The following is a 20,777-nucleotide window of genomic DNA, read 5'->3' on the forward strand; positions in this document are numbered from 1 at the left end:
CACGGACATAACCAGGTGGGGCATGCATTCCCAACTTGCATCGTTCCCGAGATGCATCGTTCCCGAGTGGGATGGTGCACCAGTCGAGTCTTATATGAATAAACCCTGCATATCCCCCAAATAAAGAATAAAATAAAAATAAAAATAAAATACAGACAGTATATAAATACAAATCATACAGTGTAATAATGGTGAGGCCTCCGTGTCCCATCTTTAGCTATCCGTAGATGTGGTAGGGGTGTGTGGTTTGGGCTTTGCTGCAGGGTGGAGATAGGGGGGAGTGACTCAGTGCCAGGGTTAGTTAATCGGCAGGTGTTACCGCTTAATTGATTGTGCTCTCCTCTTCTATTAGCGTGCTAGACCTGGGCTTGTGGCCACACACACAAACAAAAGATGAAGACGCCAGCAGAGATTAAGCTGGCTGATAGCACAGAATTACAGACATATCTGGTAACGACGGCGACGCATGGCAAGCAGCAAGAGCCAGTGAGGCTGGGCTACTAGTGACAGACTTTAACGCACCAGCATAATTCTTCCGTGCATTCTTCAGGTGCCATACCTGTTTCCTGTTCCAGTTCATTTTCCCATAGCTTTGTTTGATTGGCTCGGCAGCAGACTTGCAACGCCTGTTCTAGACGCCATGGCCCATGGGCCTGGCTACCACAATGAATTAATTAAGCATTGTGAGCAATACACGAGAGTTTGTGTTAACGTGATTATTGGCACGACAGTTCCAACAAAGTGCCTAATCACGATTTATATTTTGATTAGGTGTGCTGTCATGCTCGTTTGAGCACGGGCAGAGAGCCTATTTCAACCGATCATATTGCTTGGTCGGAATTACCTGTTGTATAATCATTCAATCACTGCCTCATTGTTTGGCTGAGCAAAACAGCAAGCTGTGTCTTTCAATGAAAACTATTGCCGTTTTCTATTCAATAGCGAATGTATTTCTTGTCCCCAATCCTGTAGATTGATTCTGGGTCACAATGTTCTGTCCGTGACCATTTTGTTCATGTAGTGTTCGTCCTAATCAAAATGATGACGACGCACAGCAAGGGACCGCACATCAGAGGACATCAGGTGGACGCTGAGTGCATGCAGGAGAGAGTGACATGTTTTACCATGTAAAAGAATAAAGGTCTGTCTGGAGCTCCTCTGGGACACAACAACACCATGCTGTTCTTTTCAGACTCAAACCAAATGTGCCCTCATCTCTGCAGCTCTTCCTGTGCTTTGCATGCACTGCCAGGGGACAATTCTGTTGAGAAAGCGCTTGGTAGTCAATCCTATTTAGGAATCTGCTAATTTAAACACTTTGTTGTGTGAAGCCATAGGTGGGTAAACACACATAAGGAATAACAGCTCGCTCGGTTGGAAGGGGGTGCAGGGGCAGGGTTGGGGGTCTGAGGGTTGAGAGCAGCCCTCCCCCCACCACACCACAGCCAGTTGGTTTTGGATTAACGTCACATAGCAGATGGCACTGTTTGCATGCAAGTCCACCCCACTCCCACACACACACACACATGTGCACGCACGCACACGCATGTGCGCGCGCACACACACACACACACACACACACACACACACACACACACACACACACACACACACACACACACACACACACACACGCACACGCACACGCACACGCACACACACACACACACACACACGCGCACACGCACACACGCACACGCACACACATATTACACCCCCTATTGTGAAACCAAACAAACCCCAACACCTTGTACGCGATGACAAAAAAAACCTTCATACCAGGTCTTGCACAGTATGAGGCCCATTTTCCACTAAAAGCTTTTCTGTTTGATTGAACATTGCAGAAATATAACCGAGGCTTGTACTAAGAAGCAAGTTATCCCTGGATATTTTTTGGGGTCATCTGGCTTCACTAACCCTAACAACCGCAATTGCACTAAGCGGTCAAACGATGGTGGTGGTTATCAACCCAGGTTTCTAGACATGAGTGCATTCACATAAAAGGGACAGTGTTTGCAGTATACAGTATGACCGCCTGCAAACATGGACAATTAAACTGGCAGCAGAGTTGCATATTTCACAAATGAAGAGCAAACTATAACAACATAATAATTAGACAAATATGAACAATTCTCACACATAATCCAGGCTAAAGGCAGCACAGTTGCAGCTGTCAAATGCAGGAAGGACAGCTGGCAAAGAAATCGCAGACTGTGTGAATGCATAAATCAATAGGCTTATTACATTATATCACTGCCCCATCATTAGGGCACGAGTCGATCTGACTCTCCCTCCTCCATCATCCTTCTTCTTCTTGTGTGTTTCAAAATGTGTTGAAGTTTCTGTTATCCTCTAGTCTAGCAGTTCTAAAATCATTGATGCAGCTTAATGCAACACTGTTGGTTGCATAAGTCTTAAAGCCACCTCTGATTTTGACATATTTCTCCAGGTAGCTCAACATGATCTCAACATATCATTGGTTCCAAAGGTTGTGAGGTTAAGAGGACTAGGGTGATGAAAGTTGAAAATCTTCTACCTATTCAGAGAATTAGAGACATATACAGTGGGGCAAAAAAGTATTTAGTCAGCCACCATTGTGCAAGTTCTCCCACTTTAAAAGATGAGAGACGCCTGTAATTTTCATCATAGTTATACATCAACTATGAGAGACATACCAGCAACAGTGCGTGGTAACCTTGTGAAGACTTACAGAAAACGTTTGACCTCTGTCATTGCCAACAAAGGGTATATAACAAAGTATTGAGATGAACTTTTGTTATTGACCAAATACTTATTTTCCTCATAATTTGCAAATAAATTCTTTAAAAATCAGACAATGTGATTTTCTGGATTTTTTCCCTAATTTTATCTCTCATAGTTGATGTATAACTATGATGAAAATTACAGGCCTCTCTCATCTTTTTAAGTGGGAGAACTTGCACAATGGTGGCTGACTAAATACTTTTTTGCCCCACTGTAGGATCGTTTTGATTTGGACAGCTGATGGACCCTCCTGTATTTCCCATTTCTTTCTTCCCACTCATCTTCCCTCTTCTTCGTCCTCATCAAAAACTTAGCATTTTTCTTTTAGCTGCAGTCCCAGTGATGTAAAATATGCTTGGGGGAAATAAAAAATAAATACAAATATGCATAATTCAGAATGGAAAGCAGGCTTACTTTCATACACGTAGTGCTTCAATCATTCTCTGTTGGATGATATGGATATCTGTGTTATCAAATATGTCCTCAGTATTGTGAAATTTGAGGAATTAATCAAAACACAAACGGTGTCTGTTTAACTAAATTGAACTAATATATTTCTGAATTATACATAGCATACACAAATCTGAGACAAAAGTTCTGGTGCAGCACAGGGAAATCTTGGGGGAGAAATTCACAGTGCCTTGTGTGCTTGCACTTTACATGCTTTAAAATATTTATCCCACGATTTTGCAACCCCATTTGTTTCACCCAGCGCCAATTGTCTAAGTAATCCTGGGTGCTACACTCCCTCTGCCATCCTACGGAGAGCCCAGGGCCGAGCTCATGCCTCCTTTAATGCATGAGAGCTACCAAGCCTTCTTATCACCCGACAGTGGGGAGTTTACCCGGTTGGACGTAGCGCGTGGAAGGAACACGTTATCCCGACCAGTTCCTTTCCCCTCCATCAGGCGCCCTGGCTGACCAGGGGGAGGCAGTATAGAGACCAGGATTACTGCATGTTTTTGTGAGGGTACCTATCCTAGGGGACACGGGGAGAGCATACAAACTCCACACAGAAAGGCCCTTTCACCAATCCCACCTAGGGTACCGACGCGGAGGCGAGGACACGCCCCAACCGCCTACAGCGTCCCCGGCAGGAATCGAACCCAGAACCTTCTAGCTGTGAGGCGACAGCACTTTACATACTGTACATTTGGATATTTATCATTAATCAGCATTGGAAATTGCCTTGTAAAGGACCCTGGCCGGTCAAGAAGTTAAGATAACTCACTTCCTCCGATAAGAATCTATTCCTCTCATATAAAAAATATCAGGGAAAGCCAAAGGGTTTTGAACACCTTTCCATTTTTCTTCTTTTATCTTTTATTTAGAGTAGGCAATTATTTTACGCCCTTCTTTCTCCCAATTTATCCATTATGCCAATTCATTCTTCTCACATTTCTGTGTCTTGCCACTGCTGTTGTATCAGGGGTCATAACCATGCATGTTGGCTTGTGATGGGCATTTTCAGGAAACTTTATTAAAGATATACAAAATAAGTTAATGATATAATCAGAATCACATAGACCTAACCATAATAGCAATGGCAATAGCTGAGTGGTTAGTGAGCCCGCCTGGGGAGCCGGATCCCCTGGTTGTCCCAGGTACAATTCCAGACCAGGCCAGTGATGTGTGTCCCTTGAGCAAGACTCATAACCCCTAATTGCTCCCTGCGTGCCACACAGTAGCTGCTCACCACTCCTAATGATTATAGGATGGGTAAAATGCAGAGACCAATTTCACTGTATGTGCAAATATACAGTGATAAATGATACATTACAATGTGTCATATTCTTTATGCCAATCTGCTACACATTTTAATTAAATCAGTGTCCTACCAATTCTAAAGAAAACCTGGAGACTGGAGTCTATTCTGTGTTTGGCATTTCAATAACTGGATCTTATCAGTACAGTCGGTGCTTTCATTTCACTGTACATGAACAAGATAAGATTATGATGAAAAAAAACGTTTTTTTCTTTATTAAAGACTCAAGACACAAATCAGCTAGTGCAGGAAGCTATGCAATCTACAAGGAAAGGGAAAATGCAACAAGCACAAACATCAACTCACGATTTATACCCCATTATACTGTAGATGGTCAGGAAAAGCAAGTATGAGTCACCACCCAAGCTTAGTGGGAGGACCATCAACACTATAGAGCATCGCAGTTCCCGCCCACTTCCTGGTGCCGGAAGTAAATACTCAATGCATTTTTCCCATTGACTTTTACAAAAATATCTATATAAATTAATTTAAGCCTAGAATCAAGCTATCCAGGATAGCGGTGAATCATGAACATAAAACGTTTGATTCTGTGAAAAAACTTTTTTGAAAACGGCAAAACAAAGGGTATTTATTAAATATAGTATATCATATCATTAAATATAAAATAAAAAAAGATCACAGAAAAAAAGGTTTTATGGTCATGATTCACCGCTATCCTGGATAGCTTGATTCTAGGCTTAAATTGATTGATATAAATATTTTTGGAAAAGTCAATGGGAAAAATGCATTGAGTGTTTACTTCCGGCACCAGGAAGTGGCGCAACTGCGATGCTCTATAGGTTCTAGGGGTGCCTGTCACTAAGCGCTGCACAGTGTTATACTGTCTACAATATGCAAGGGATAATGCATGGGGAGGTAGTCATTATTGAAATTTAAAGCCCGACAGGGCGATTAACCACCGAGGCGAAGCCGAGGTGGTTAATCGCCCTGAAGGCATTATCCCGCTTATTACACGGCTACTTAATAAATACATAAATACATTTACCCAAAAGTAACAACAAAACGAAGTATTTCCTTGCTTACGGCAATGAAAGTATTCCATAAGTATTGGGCTGGGCGGACAATTCGCCTCCCAAAAACAAATGACGAAATGGAAAAAAACTCGCCCCAAAACACACTCGCCCCCCATTCTATTTACTGACGATTTGCCTGAAATACCGCCGGATTTGCCCCGGGGCGACTGTGTTTTGGGGCGAGCGTTTTGGTATTCCCCCGTTGTTGTGCCACGATAAACAAGGAAGTGTAGTGGATCAAATAGAATCACTTTTCGGTCATTGCATCGTCTATTTCTCACTTCAAATGTTTTCAAAAACATTCTTGAGAGCAACGTTAGTTGTAAATGACATTGTTTGTTTGTTTACATGGCTGTCATGTTAGATAAAGCATAAAACCAAGCAGCGCAGGTTGGCACAAGCAGGTGCTCTGAGTCTCTGATTACACAGTTTCCTCGTCGGTCTCATCGGTCATTATCATCGGTCATTATCCAGAAATAATGACCGATGACTGACCAATCAGAATCGAGCATTCAACCAAGCCGTGTAATAAGACCAGTTAATGTAGGAAGGGACTTAATGTGCAGGCCGGGAACTGTGTCTCTCTCTCCTCCAAGTCAACATGACTTCACACTTCAGGGTTCATTTGAAATCGTATGAGCACATTTGCAGCCATTATGCCTAGCTGCTGGCTGCAGGAACGGGGCTTGTTCATGTTGTGTGCGACAGCAAAAGGCTTTCAAACTTCTGTGGACTTTATAAAACTTAACGCAGTCCATTCATAAATAATTAGAAAGCAAATCACTCACGCAATCTCAAAGCGGCTCTCTGTGTCTGTCAAGGCGCACTCCACAGTAAAACCATAAGTGTTCATTTACCCATTTTTAACTCCAAAAGTGTAAATGTAACCAAATGGACCCCTTTGGCGTTAGTTTTGAGTGTTCAGTAGATCTACAGAAGCGCTTCCATACAGTATATGTCACAGACGGTGACATATACTGTATAGAAGCGCTTCTGTAGATCTACTGAATATATCCTACAAGAGGTCTGTTTGCGGGGGTGAGCTAACCTATCAATGGCATGTAGTAAATCCTGCTCAGATCTAATACAACTCCGCTGTTAACAAAATGTAAAGCACGCAGTTTCATAAGCTTTATAGTAAAGTAAAGAGGATATAATACCAACTTCAATTATAACTGAATTACGGAATTTCCCTCTCGGGGTCAATAAAGGTATCTTAAAGGTCTTATCTTTTATAATAAGCACCACACTTTGTCTTGGACAGCTCACGTAAGAAAAAAATGCATTTCTATTCTGTGTTAGTGTCTTTACCCAAATGAAGCATTCTTGTGAGCTGCCTGTGAGTAGGATTTGAATGTTTTGTAAGCAACGCTAACCGTTTAAAGGAATAGTTCACCCAAAAAATTACTTATTTTCTATCAATTACACACCCCATGAAACCTTGAATTCATAGAGAGTTTTTAGTTTTTTACGCATTCCTGACCAATAATTTGATGACCGGGTGTATTTCCGGTAAGAGACTCAAAGAGACTCCTCTGTGTCCTCTACCGGATACATTAGCATCTTTCCGCCGGTAATCAAATTATTGGCTTAGGAATGCGACAAAAACAAAAAAGTCTCCATGAATTCAATGCTTCATGGTGTGTGTAATTGATAGAAAATACGATTTTTTGGGGAGTGAACTACTCCTTTAAAATACAATGGTATCAGCGCTAGTGTCCGGCTGTGTGGGGGAGAAAGTGTTAGACCCTGAGGCAAGACAGTGGCCAATGAAATCATAGGGAAAAGTCAAACCAAGGCCTCTCTCAAGGCCGTTTGTGCAATAAGTAGAGAAGCTGCCAGGATCCAAGTGCTAAGTGGTCAGATGGGCGGACCACGTGCATTCTCAGAGCCTGTTTATTTTCAATTTTCAATCCGGCTTGGATCAAGTGAACTAACGTAGTATACTTTATCAGTATATATATTTTTTACATTCATTTTTTAATATGAATGTTAATTAGTGTGGCAACACAGTATAGTACTTGGGCGACTTTGTTTGACTTTGAATTAGTTTCTTAGTTTATTATAGAAAAAATAAAGTTTGCCATATGCTACTCCTCCCACAGTCTTGGCAGCACACACACAAGTCATACATTGCATTTAGCTAAGCAATATGTTATATAGATTAAGTTTAATTTATATCAATTTATTATTGAATACAATTTTCCCATTAACATGAATGGGAATAGCGGACAGCTCCCATTCAAGTATTTTTCTCTCTGAAACCGTAAGGGCTACAGTTACCACACTTGGTTGAGAGGTGCATATAATCCAGTGGACTATGGAGGAAAAAATGATTACACCAGTCGGCCTCATGGTGGCCTCACCATAAAACATTTGATTCTGTGTCAAAACATATTTGGATATTTAATTATATACTATATTTAATAAATAGTTTTTTTTGCAGTTTTCAAATATTTCTGGACACAGAATCACATGTTTTAGTGGTCATGATTCACCAGGAGCCTGGACGGCTTGGTTCCAGGCTTAATATAATTAATATAAATATTTTCGGAAATCTCTATGGGAAAATATAGGGATATGCCCTATGCAGTGGTTCTCAACCATTTCAGCCTGTGACTCCCCAAAGTAATCATATTTGAACTGGGGACCCCACACCCTGATAAGCACTTGGAATGTAGTTGAGGCATTTGATTTATCAAATGCCTCAACAGATAGATATTGTCAAAATAGCCTATCTACAAGCTCACAACGCCTCGCTCGCGTTGCGAGATCGGCTATTTTCAAATATTTTGACTCTTATATTATTATAGTATACTAGACCATACCCGGTCGGCGCAGCGCATCCGTGGGGGGATATGCGCACATGATCTGGCAACCCGGGAGGCAGTTCGTCCCATAGCTGGGCAGGCCCGTAACCATGGCGACATTGTTTGACACATAAACGCTAATAAAAAGCTGAGATTTGATGAAATTGAAAAACGGGCTTCACAGTTGCGTTCAGATGGTAATGGTCAATGGCTGTGTGCAAAATCAGAGCAATTGCTCCAGCCACTGAGGAGAACCGGGTAGCTTCACCTACTCACTCACCACTACAAACGGACGGACGGACAGAGGTTACTAGAATTATAGTAGGATAATATATAGTATATAGTATATAATATATAGTATATCATAGTATAGTTTTGTTGATTACTTTTGATGCCATAATCGGGGGACCCCCCTAAAATCATGTGGGGACTCCTCTGGGGGTCCCGACCCACAGGTTGAGTACCACTGCCCTATAGGCCAGACAGAGAAATATCTGGCCTATATACATATATGTATGTTTATTTACATTAGATTGTGCTGCCTCTCTCTCGCTCTCTCTCTGTCTGATTATCAAGCAGTTATTCAATGGGAGTACACCACATGTCTCTCTTGCAAAGAGACACATCATTCCAGGAAACATGTAGTCCATCCTAGCCAAAACCTAAGACTGTTACATAACAACATGTGTTCACTGGCACCACGCTGTTGACCAGTGGTTCTCAAAGTGGGGTCCGGGGACCCCCAGGGGTCCTTGAGGGGGTTCCAGAGGTGCCCCAGCAAAATGAGTTAGTATACAGTAGCATCAAAATGTAACCACTTTAACCCTAAGAGCTGAGCTTGTAGATCTGCTATTTTAAAACAAATCTTGAAAAAATTAGAACTGTGATTTTTGTTTGGGGACACAACAAAATCTTTTCAGATGGGGGTCCACGGCCAAATATATCAATTTGGGGGGCCTTGATATGAAATGATTTGAGAACCACTGCTGTAGACAATATCTGACTACACAGCTAAGGAAGCTCCATTATGTGCACCAACCAAGGGTAAGCACTTGAAGCCCCTGAGCTTACTGCACTGGACTGAAGAAGCCCACTTGACAATGACAACTAACTACAGTATAAAGATATCGTTTTAAAATTCAGTCAAGGGAAGTTCAGACCACAACTATAACAAATACTATAATGAACTACGTATAATACGTAATAAAATGGACCTGAGTTGGCTCTTTAATTGTTTCCCTCTACACCAACTCTCTTCGACAAAAATAGCCAATCTACAAGCTCACAACACATCACAACGAGACGCATTGTGAGCTTGTAGCTTTTTTGGGCTATAATGGTCCCCCCAGGATATGGATGGTGGTGGTTCAAGTGGTTCAGGCATTTCATGACCTATCCATAACCTACTTGTCAATTGTGTGTGTAGACCAACCACCCTGGTTCAGGGCTGTTGCCCCTAAGTGAGGAATAACAGTGCTCGCAAGCAGGGACATTGTGGGCTATAGTTATTTAATCCTTATGGTGCCTCATGGTGTTACTCATATCCTGCATTGGTGCCCCATTAACCTTTTTTTCCCCTTAAACAGATCCCCTTAAACAAGTTGTCTCAAGACACTTTACATACAGAGCATAGACCCGACATTGTCCCACCCTGAGCAAGCAATTTTGCGACAGTGGCAACGAAAAACTCCCCCTTAAATGGACCAAACGTCAGGCAGACTCAGGCTCTAGGGTGGACGGCCATCTGCCTCGACTGTGTCAGGGGAAAAAGAGAGAGAGAGAGAGAGAGAGAGAGAGAGAGAGAGAGAGAGGGAGAGAGAGAGAGAGAGAGACAGAGAGAGAGACAGAGACAGAGACAGAGACAGAGACAGAGACAGAGACAGAGACAGAGACAGAGACAGAGACAGAAGGAGAGACAGAAGGAGAGACAGAAGGAGAGACAGAGAGAGACACGGAGAGACAGAGAGGGAGCGTCTCACTACTGTCTTAGAGGTGCCCTCTCACTCTTGCTGATATATACCCTTCTGTCACAAATGACTCCTGACACTTTCCTCCACTCCTTGCACAGTTACTCCTTGCATCTTCACCGTTCCACTGTCCTCCCTCTTGTCACACACACATATTTGGCCCTCATTTATCAATGCGGTGCAGACCAAATAATGGGCGTACGGCGAGATCACCGCAACTTTCGGCATTTATCAATATATCCTGACGTTGATTTCAGCCTACCGTATGATGAGATCTCACATCTGGTCGATAGCAGCTGTTGACGTTGGCTGCGCCCGTTTATTCCATTCTGGACGCTCGTTTTCAGATGTGAGATTTATCAAAGCTCCAACCTAATGTACGCTAGGATTGGCTGTGTAGGATCCTTTGATAAATGTGACTTCGACGTTGGTGTACGGCCAAATATATGGAAAAATATAAGCCGTTTTTTACGCTCCGTTGATAAATGAGGGCCATTCTGTCTTACTCCTGCTGACTTTCTTTCTTTCTATTTCCAGTGCTTTTGTTTTTTTCTCTAAGCACCTTAACCAACGTCCATAAGTATATCATGTACAGTATACACTGCTGCTATGCTCAGGCACCTTCGTCATATTTTTTTAAATCTCAGGTACTAGCAAATATTTTGTTGTTTCTTGTTGGTTTTTCTTCTGGTGGTTTAGAGTTTCGAGGCCACATACAAGTAAATTCAGTAGATTCATCAGAAGCACCCGTCCTTGGTTCTGGTGACTGACATTGTCCTTCTAATACATGAGGAGACCGTGTTTTTTCAATTACTTTTTTCATTTATTTTTAATATTCTTTTGGGAAAATGAAATTAATTATATACAATAAAAGAAATTTAAAAAAATGAAAAATGTAATCAAAAAACACGGCCCCTCACATATTAAGAGGGCAGGATGAGTCACCAGAACCAAGGACGGGTGTTTTTGATGAATGTTAAAAATTTAGTTTGAAGTTATAATGGGTTTGTATAGGAAGGGGGCGTGTCTGATCAAATTAATATCAAATATCTAAATACTGACTCAAGCAACTTAAAAAACTGTCTGAGGGGCTCACAAAAGCCTGAATAGACAATACAATTACCCAACATTTGTTTTAAAGTGAAATACCCCTTTAACCACTTAGACCCTCTATACTAATACTAAGTAAAACTAAGTTAAACAGACCTGAGTTGACATTGTACATGGTGTACTCTTTTTTCCCTTGTGGTGTACAGTATGTGATGGCTGATTTAGGCAGTCACACCTGGTCTCAGTCCAAACTAATTGGGCTCTGAGCTGGGTGCGACTTCACACCAAATCAGTCATCCCCACACTCACTTAGGAGAGAGCCTCTCTGGCATGTACAGTACTGTACCATCTTTCCACTCTCTACAATAAATGTATTTCGAACCATCAACTAGGCAGAGGAACCAAGCCCCAGGTGTCCAGCTGGTAGCATTGTCTTGTCTCTTGGCAGAGATTGAGGGAAGGATAGAAGAAGAGGGAGAGATATTAAGAGAGAACAGTTCCTTACCTCTTCATGTAATATGGCTCTACACATGGAGTAGTTCCCCTTCAGAGCCCAGGTTCCATTGGCTAAACATCTTCTGTAAACATTACCTGCAGAGTAAAGATATATGGGGGGAGATAGGGGGGAGCGGGGGGGGGGGGCGGGGGGGACAAACAAGCATGGTGTGATTCTTTTCAAAATTTCAGAGTTTAACCTCTAACCCCCAATTACTGGGTGAAAATTAGATTCAACTCATTGTGGAAATGTGACCTTTTGTGCTTCAGAAGCTCTCGAGGAACGTCATTAGATCTATTCACACATTTGCTAAAGACCTGTTTACCCCACTCTACAAGTATCCTGATTATTTTTGTTTGACTCCTTCTTTCACACAAAATAGCTTTGTTAAACATTCATTATCATTGTCGAGTAGAACCTTGTAGCGCTTTTCTTTGCACTCAAAGTGGCTTTACACAACAGAAAAAAAACGTTTAGTTTATTAAGAGAATAACTAGTCAAAAGCTCAAAACTAAGCAAAGAAAAACATTAAAATTTAAAGGCAGAAAAGGGGATTTGAATTAGGCAGGGAAAGCCTAACCCTAACCTTGAGGGAGGCTTTGAACAGGGCAAGGGTGGGGGCGGATCTGAAGTGACAAAGCCCCAGTCACCCCAGGTACGTGGGGATGTCCATGTTCATTCTGAGATGTGTCACCTGATGGGGATTTTGTCAAGTTTAGGCCAATTCCGAGGGATTCAAGAGAGTCACTTTTCCAGTCTGTTATTTTACAAGACATGGGCATTGATAATAACTGCAGAGGCCAAGCATTTCACACAATTTGTTTACACCTGCAAACCTGTGATGTGACAATAAAGTTGAAGAGACAATATGTCGGTAATAGGTACAGTAGGTAATTTGTCTGGCATTTACTGTGGCCTGCAAGAACACATTAAACAGATTAGCCTTGTGATAGAGACTTTGAAAAGTATTTCAGAAAATAGATGGTAAGCACATTCGCAACAAAAGCACTGCATTAGAATTAAGCCACAATTCAAGAGTCACTGCAAAAGTCTCAAACCAAACTCTTAATGTTGGATTGAAGCCAGGACACAATATGTTAGGATGGATAAACTACAGAATGCCTTTCTGTGTAACATGTGTAACAACATACTGCAGCATTTTCACAAGTCCAGTACTACTCTACAAGCAGTTGAACTTGAGGCCGGCCTATGGGATGATTTTGTGTGAGATGCAAAAAAACTAGTATTGTCATGCGATTACAAATTTTAATCGAGATTAATCGCATGATTTGTGTAGATAATCCTGCGATTAATCGCATAATAATCACATATTTTCTATTGCCTCAACCTTGAATAATGAACTGAAAAGCAGTGCATTGTATTGTATACGGAGCAGGATGCATTCCAAATGTATTATTTATTATTATTACAATACTTTTATTCTGTATCCTATAGACCAATTATGTGTTTACCAACATTGAGACTGGACGCACAGGTGATTGTTTCATGCAATCAATTCCTAACATATTGTTTTGGGGTGCGCTGGTTTCAGTTCATTCAACCTCCTATTGTGTGTTGGCTAGTGAGGCACGTCCTAGCGAAACATGACAGAATGGGTTTCATTTGGTGCCAGCCTGCGCTCGCATACTGGTTCTTATCAGAGTGACGTTGTCTGTTAAGGGGTCTATACATAATAAAACCAATGTTATTTTAATTCTCTTATAAATTATATCCTCTCTGGTGTACATACACAAAGCGCCCTGTATTTATTATTTCTCTCTCTCTCTCTCTCTCTCTCTCTCTCTGTCTCTCTCTCTCTCTATCTCTCTCTCTCACTCTCTCTCTCTCCCACACGCACGCACGCACGCACGCACGCACGCACGCACGCACGCACGCACGCACGCACGCACGCACGCACGCACGCACGCACGCACGCACGCACGCACGCACACACGCACACACGCACACAAACACACACACACACACACACACACACACACACACACACAGTCTTTCTCTGTACAATCAAAGGTGTTATGGAATTGGTTTTAAGCTGGGGGGCTGGGGGCTTGTCAAAGTATGAGTGTATGACACTGTCACATCAAAAGCCAGCTGCAGAATAAACAAATACACTAAAGGCCGCTGCATACTCCACTTTTAATGCCGAAATAAAGTCGTTTCGGCTTTGTCCAGACTACAATATGACGCCATTCAGAGGTTCGGGGGTACCGTCCTAAAGTTGACTGTACGGTGCCACCGAGATGTTGTGACATCCAGAACTCATTTCGTGTTTCCTTATTCATTCAGCCCAGCTTCAAGTTCATTTTGTCGGCAGTGAAGCCAAGGAAATACCAGTACTTTGGAAGAGACACAAGCCAACTTCCAAATGCTTGTGGCCGGGAAATGAGCTTCGCAGAGCGGATAGAGTGTCAGCTGTCTCTCGCTGGCCGTGCTCTCTGGCTGGGGAGTGGTGACAGACCCAGCGAGTGGCAGACATGGCGTGTGTACACGTTCTAAAGTAGCTGTGATTGGTTGAAAGGGCCGTATAAGCGATACCGTATCCTAAACATACAGATTGTCCTTAACATCCTTCCCCCCAATTGCTGTGATTGGTTTAGATGCGCAGAGAGAGTGTTCAGATCAGGAAGCCATGTGAATCTTAGACCTACGAATGCTTCAATGGGTAAAATTAAATGGGCGATTAGTGCAATAAAAATATTAACGCTGTTAATTCGGTCATGCGCTAACGTGTCAATAACGCATTAACTTTGACAGCACTAAAAACATCTCCAATTGTGTCCCAACACTGGACATAGATGTACAGAAAAAGCACATGAGTCCACTGAACCTAAAAGTGAGCGATCAGGCCAAGACAAGTTCAGAACAACACTACCCACTAATCTCGAGAACAAATACACAGGTATTCTGGGAGAAACGTTTGAGGACAAAAATGTATTCATGAAAGAAAACAAGGACACCTCAGCAAGGTCACTGCTGCTGCAACTTGTAAGTGGAAGAAAACAACAGTCTGTTTAACGTTGATATAGCACTCTATACTATTTATGACTTGCATGTAATCAATGCCAGCAGGGAGTATTATTTTTCAAAACTGGGACTACTTAAAAATAGATGGGCCAAACAAACTGAATCACCTTTCTCTGATGTCTATTGAAAGTGATATACGGCACAAATTGAATTTCCCAGCCTCATTAAGACTTCTCTATCAGAAAAACAAGGAAGAAAAACTTCTAAGGGTAGGAATATTTATTTATGATTGTGCTGCTGTTGCATTATTGATGTTATATTGCTGCTGCTGTTTATTGCATTTTTATGGCTTTGTCCTTTGTGTTATTCAAGCATTGCACAGCGGTTCAATTTGTGCCTCTGTAAGGATGTTGGGATTTGCCTCTGTAAAATAGAGTGCTCTCTACGGCTGCAGATGTTGTTAGCTGCTGTTGGTTTAGAAAGCTAAACACTGTTGCCAGCTTGCAGATGCACTGTGAATGCCATTTCTCTGTAGCTTTCATGTATAAAGTAAAGACTGTCTCAATGTATGTGTATGCCAATACGCCCCGAATGTGTGCATGTGATCCATGTAATATTCCTAGCACGCCTTTACACATGGCACTAAATTACTTTAGTCTGGTAAAGCATGATGAGTAAAGGGGGGCTCCACACAAAGAGTAGCCTAGGGGCCCATGCCACTTTAATCCGCCACTGGAGACATGGCTTAATACTTTCATTACCAACTGACTCACTTCAAGTGATGAAAGACAGTTCTCCATGGTAGCAATGGTTTCACATTTTAACACAAATTCTACCATTCTACCGTTAAAAAGAATATCGCAAACTGCAGACTTAAAGGTACAAAAGCTGTGTTTCCACTGAAATACCAGTACATTGCTGGGTACAAAATGTACATAAACAACTGGCTTAGGCAGTGGGAGAATCATTCCAACATTGCCCTGCTTAATTGTTAAATATTGTCATGTGACTGTTCCCAAGTTAGATGAATATACATTACTTAATGATCTCGCAAGAGGTGTCTATAACCATGCAAGACTAGGCATTTGGGGATGATAAAATATGTATTTGGGACGGAAAAAAAAAACAATAAAAACAATAACAAACAAAAACAATAAATATCCATTTGCAGGCTGGCAGTCTCATTTACAAAAGTATGTCGACCCAGTGAACACAAAAACACTCGCTCTAGACTCAACCTCAAACGGCAAACACGAAAACGCTTTCTCTCTCTCTGAGACCAGTATGACTACAAGAGATAATTCCAGTGAATCTCTTACACCAACATTGTTTTCATGAAGCGTTTTGTTGAAAGAACTAACGTAAGAACCACCATGACGCATTGTCATGAATACCGTTAAAGTGATGCTTTTCATTCACTTTAACTGTATTTCAACTGTCACACATGACGGTTATCCTGTCACACATGACAGGATAACAATGCAGGTATTCTGACAATGTATACGGTGATGGGACATTAATGGTACAATTACAAAATACGTGTATAGCCTACCGGCATTTGAAATCGTTGCCTGTTCCCACAAGATTACAACATTTTAGATACCGGTAAATTACAGGTATATAAAGCGAGAGGAAATGAGGTTCAAGCGAGTTGTGGTCCAGTGAGAGCTCCGCTGCTGAGCGAGATCAAGCCAGCACAGCTGTGCCTAGCAGGAGAGCTCACAGGCAGGGAGGAGAAGAAGAACAGACAATGATAGAATATTTTTGGAAGCTTGTTTGTAATACTTTTTAGGTATTAAATAGCAAATAGGCCATGCCAGTTGCTCACTCTTGATTCATTTCACTTCTACAACTGCCAGTTTAAAATGTGTATCAATATTTGTTACTTCCATACATTAGTCCATTTCTGTCCATCTCAAGTGGTGTCAAGTGGGTAGGCCACGCCTAGTCAGAGCACAGTGTGTTTCTGGTTGACTGACTGATTCTCATCATCATCATCATTTATTTAACTCACGACCATGTTCACATGGTATGGAGCACAGATATCATACATTTTCATTACATAATATTCATACATACATACATAGCAAAAGGCGAGCCTTACTTAAACAGAGGTAGAACATTTTTCAGAAAAGCACATAATTTATAAATAACTCTTTGCTTATCAGATTGCAATAGTAGAATTAGTTTCTGCATAGATGGGCGAGTTATATAGTACTTTGGCAGATATTTTTGTCTGAAACTCATAATGGTAGTGTCTGATACCATGTAGCCGATACCGATATTTGTTTATGTAGTTTTTGGTGTTATTATTTCCCCCTTTTGTGCCAGGGAAACAAATAAATCTTCATTATAAGAAATAACTTCAGATTCTACAGCTTGGTAGGCTGCAGATAACCAACACACCAACACACCACATATACAGTACTACTAGACCCATACATTGTGCATGTTTACCCTACTCTCGGATGTCATACCTTGAACTCACCTTGTACTCTTCTAGAGACATTCATCTTCAACCTATACTACCCATTAACATCACTGCATTGCTCAGACTGTGATGTGCATGAATAAACCGATATTTATGGTGTTCAGCCAATAATAAAAAGCTATTGGGATGCCTGGGGCTAACAGTGTGCAATTAACTGGTTGACATGGGATGATGTTGAGCATGTGGACTGTCAGCCCAAATCTATATGACCTAGTCCACGATTTCCCACAACTGTAAGAGGGAATTTGTAAACGCTGCCATTATTCTCTCAAAGTCTAACATTGAGATCCTGCAAGCCCTCTTTCAGTAGGTCTGGCCCATTTACATTACAATGCAAGAATGAATTTGCAATCTTTAAAATCCCAAAGGAGTCTCTACAGGGATCCGTATCAAAATATGAAAATGGTGTTTCTGCTCTACTGGACAGAACAGTGAAGAAAATATCTGAAACAAACAGAGAGATGACAAATAGGTCTCTGTCAAGCAGGTGTATTTTAGTTCTCCTATAGGACCACTATTCTCCTACAGGAGTCCTCAAGGACAGTCCAATCCTGCATGAGGTACCATTCTTGACCTCTGAGTGGAACAGCACATGGGGACACAACCATGTCTTTCAGTGGGTAAAAATCTATTAAATGATTTGATAATAAACAGTGAACCTGTCCATAACATGCTTATGTATACTACAACTTCTGAGGCCTAAATGATAATGTAATTAATTCAACAGTGATGGGAGTTTTGACTAATTTTGGGCTATATTCACTGTAAAGAAGTATTTGACTCACACATGTCTATTGTTATGCACTGTAGGCTATATTTAACTTTTAAATGTCGTGTGTATATTGCTAACTGTTTAATCCTAAAATAGAAGAACATGTTTGGATGTTTTTGCTATATTTTTTGTTTTCATGACTGTCTCACTGAAATGTACTGGCACGAGAAGCAGCAATTTCAAGCTCCCTTGAGTTTAATTACTTAAAGTTCCATTAAAATTGGTATACAATATCAAATAACAGCAAAATACAGTCTAGATTGAATAAACCAGTAACACAATAAGATTGTAACATTAGTTCTGAAGTCTTAAAAGGGAAGATTTACAATTTGATGCTTTCATCCCGTATTTCATTTGAATCAGTCAACATGTTCTACATGTCCTATTTTCCCAGGGTTTTATGTTCCCCAGTTCTACATATTTACTAAACCAGGTTGTATGTTCCCACAATGTCACATTCTTCCTCTTACACAGCCCTGGATAGGCCATCCGGCCTGGCGGAGATAAGCACTCTGTACCGTTTCTGTTTATTATAATTGTTTTATTTAATTTTATTGTCCATAGAGAAAGCATCGTACTAAAACTAACCAAGTTTTATTTTTATATGCAACTGTATGCCCTTTAATTAATTAACATTTGAGTATGGTTTAATAGAAATCATAATAAATAGAGGTTATATTGTTGATTGTCTTTCTTTTCTAGTGAAATGTAGCCTAAAATGTGTGGGTATGTTCAGGAAATATAGCATGGAGTTGGCAGATGGCAGCCCACCCAGAGCTTGGGTCTGATTGAGGTTTCTTCCCGTTAAAGAGGAGTTTTTAATTGCCACCACATACCGGCAAGCGCATTGCTCATGCACGTACTTAGGACGTGGGTGTACCTGGGAACATAGATACCCTCCCACATCTAATAAGCATGAATCTAAGGTCATGGTCACACATATGCTTCAAACGTGTTGTAGCCAACGCAAGCAGAGGCTTCAGACATGCCAATTTACCATGTTCATGAATGGATTAAAATATTTGTATTGAATATAAATATGCCGGTTTTCTGGTGTGTAGTTTGTTTGACTTACATTGGCGTGTTGGCTCACTGAAAGAAAACAACAAGCGAAATGGCTGCCAAGAGGGGTCGACCACAGTGCTTCTTTCCTATTGGTTGTGGTTGATGCCTGGTCAAAGTTCACAAATAGTAAACTCCATGCTTCACACGCGTTGGACTTAAACGCTTCAATGCATCTCAATGGGACGCTCCACTCCTTTGCTGCCATAGAACGGAAGTGAAGAGGGAAACTGATGCTTCTGACATGTATGAAGTGCATGTGTGACTGTGCTCTAAGTCTTGTGACTCCCAGGATGTATGTCCACACATGCAAATGAAAAGTATTCATGAAGAATAGAATATTTGTAAATGAGAGCGTTTCTTCTTCCTTGTGATGCAGCTGTTCTCTGCGCGCAATACCGTTGCGGGTGAAGTATATGTCTCGCTAGGAGTGCCTCAACAGCCAACACACAAACAATGATGTACCTCCTGCTCGATATCCAGGAGGAACTGATTTTGTCAAGAACCAGCACTGTGTGTGTGTGTGTGTGTGTGTGTGTGTGTGTGTGTGTGTGTGTGTGTGTGTGTGTGTGTGTGTGTGTGTGTGTGTGTGTGTGTGTGTGTGTGTGTGTGTGTGTGTGTGTGTGTGTGTGTGTGTGTGTGTGTGTGTGTGTGTGTGTGTGTGTGTGTGTGTGTGTGTGTGTGTGTGTGTGTGTGTGTGTGTGTGTGTGTGTGTGTGTGTGTGTGTGGGGGTGTGGGTGTGGGTGTGTGTGCGTGTGGGTGTGTGTGTGCGCACAAGTGTGCGCGTGTTTCCCATGCATGAAGTATGTCCAGACCACCCTTATGAGCTGAACAGCAGTTGAACTCATGTCAGGAGTCAGGGAGCAAACTTGAGGGGACAGAAACAACATTTCACCATGAGGAGAGGAGGCAGCTTAGCTCAGCAGTCACACCAGAGGGGTTAGAGTCTGGCACATAAAAGTACAGCTCCTCCCTGGGGATATTTGCAAAGTTCTAAAAAGAGTATTCATCAACATCTCCATCAAGGTTGGGGCGAGCGAGGATTCACATCCACACTGAAAGAAATGCCAAAATACCATAAATAAATAATGAGGTGAGGTCCACATTATTATGATTCTACAGAGACCAGCTCAGTGGCCTTGTGGTTAGAGTTTCCGTCCTGAGTTTGGGAGGTTAGGGTTCAATCCCAAACTGGGTCATACCAAAGACTATAAAAATGGTACCCAATCCCTCCCTGCTTAGCACTCAGCGTCAAGGGTTGGATTGGGGGAAGGTCCCTGCAGCAAACTTGCATCATGTCCAGGGGGTGTATAGTACTTTTAGATCAAGCCACTTCACGCTACAGAAACAGGATATAGGCTGACCTATGGGCCGCATGGCTTGGGAACCATTGATTCCAAAGGCTACTTACACATCACGTAGAGTATTCTGACTTGTTACATCACTGCGTGGTGTATGGGAACTGTACTGCATTCAACCACAAAGCAATGTAGAGGGTCACGCAGACAGCTCAGCACATCAGTGAACATAAGCTTCCCTCTATCTAGGACATACATGTATACAGTGGACCTCAGGGTTGAGC

General features: G+C 41.7%; 1 protein-coding gene across 1 annotated transcript in view; it reads right to left on the bottom strand.

Moving 5' to 3' along the window:
• Positions 1-20,777, bottom strand: part of crhr1 (corticotropin releasing hormone receptor 1) — an 86,986-nt gene that overhangs the window by 32,099 nt on the left and 34,110 nt on the right. Inside the window, exon 5 of the mRNA XM_084077631.1 lies at positions 11,895-11,980. Coding sequence (XP_083933757.1) covers positions 11,895-11,980 — 86 coding nt within the window. The remainder of the gene's footprint in view (positions 1-11,894; positions 11,981-20,777) is intronic.

This window comes from Gymnoscopelus microlampas (assembly GCF_963454915.1).
Source record: "Gymnoscopelus microlampas genome assembly, chromosome: 14".
NCBI lineage: Eukaryota > Metazoa > Chordata > Actinopteri > Myctophiformes > Myctophidae > Gymnoscopelus > Gymnoscopelus microlampas.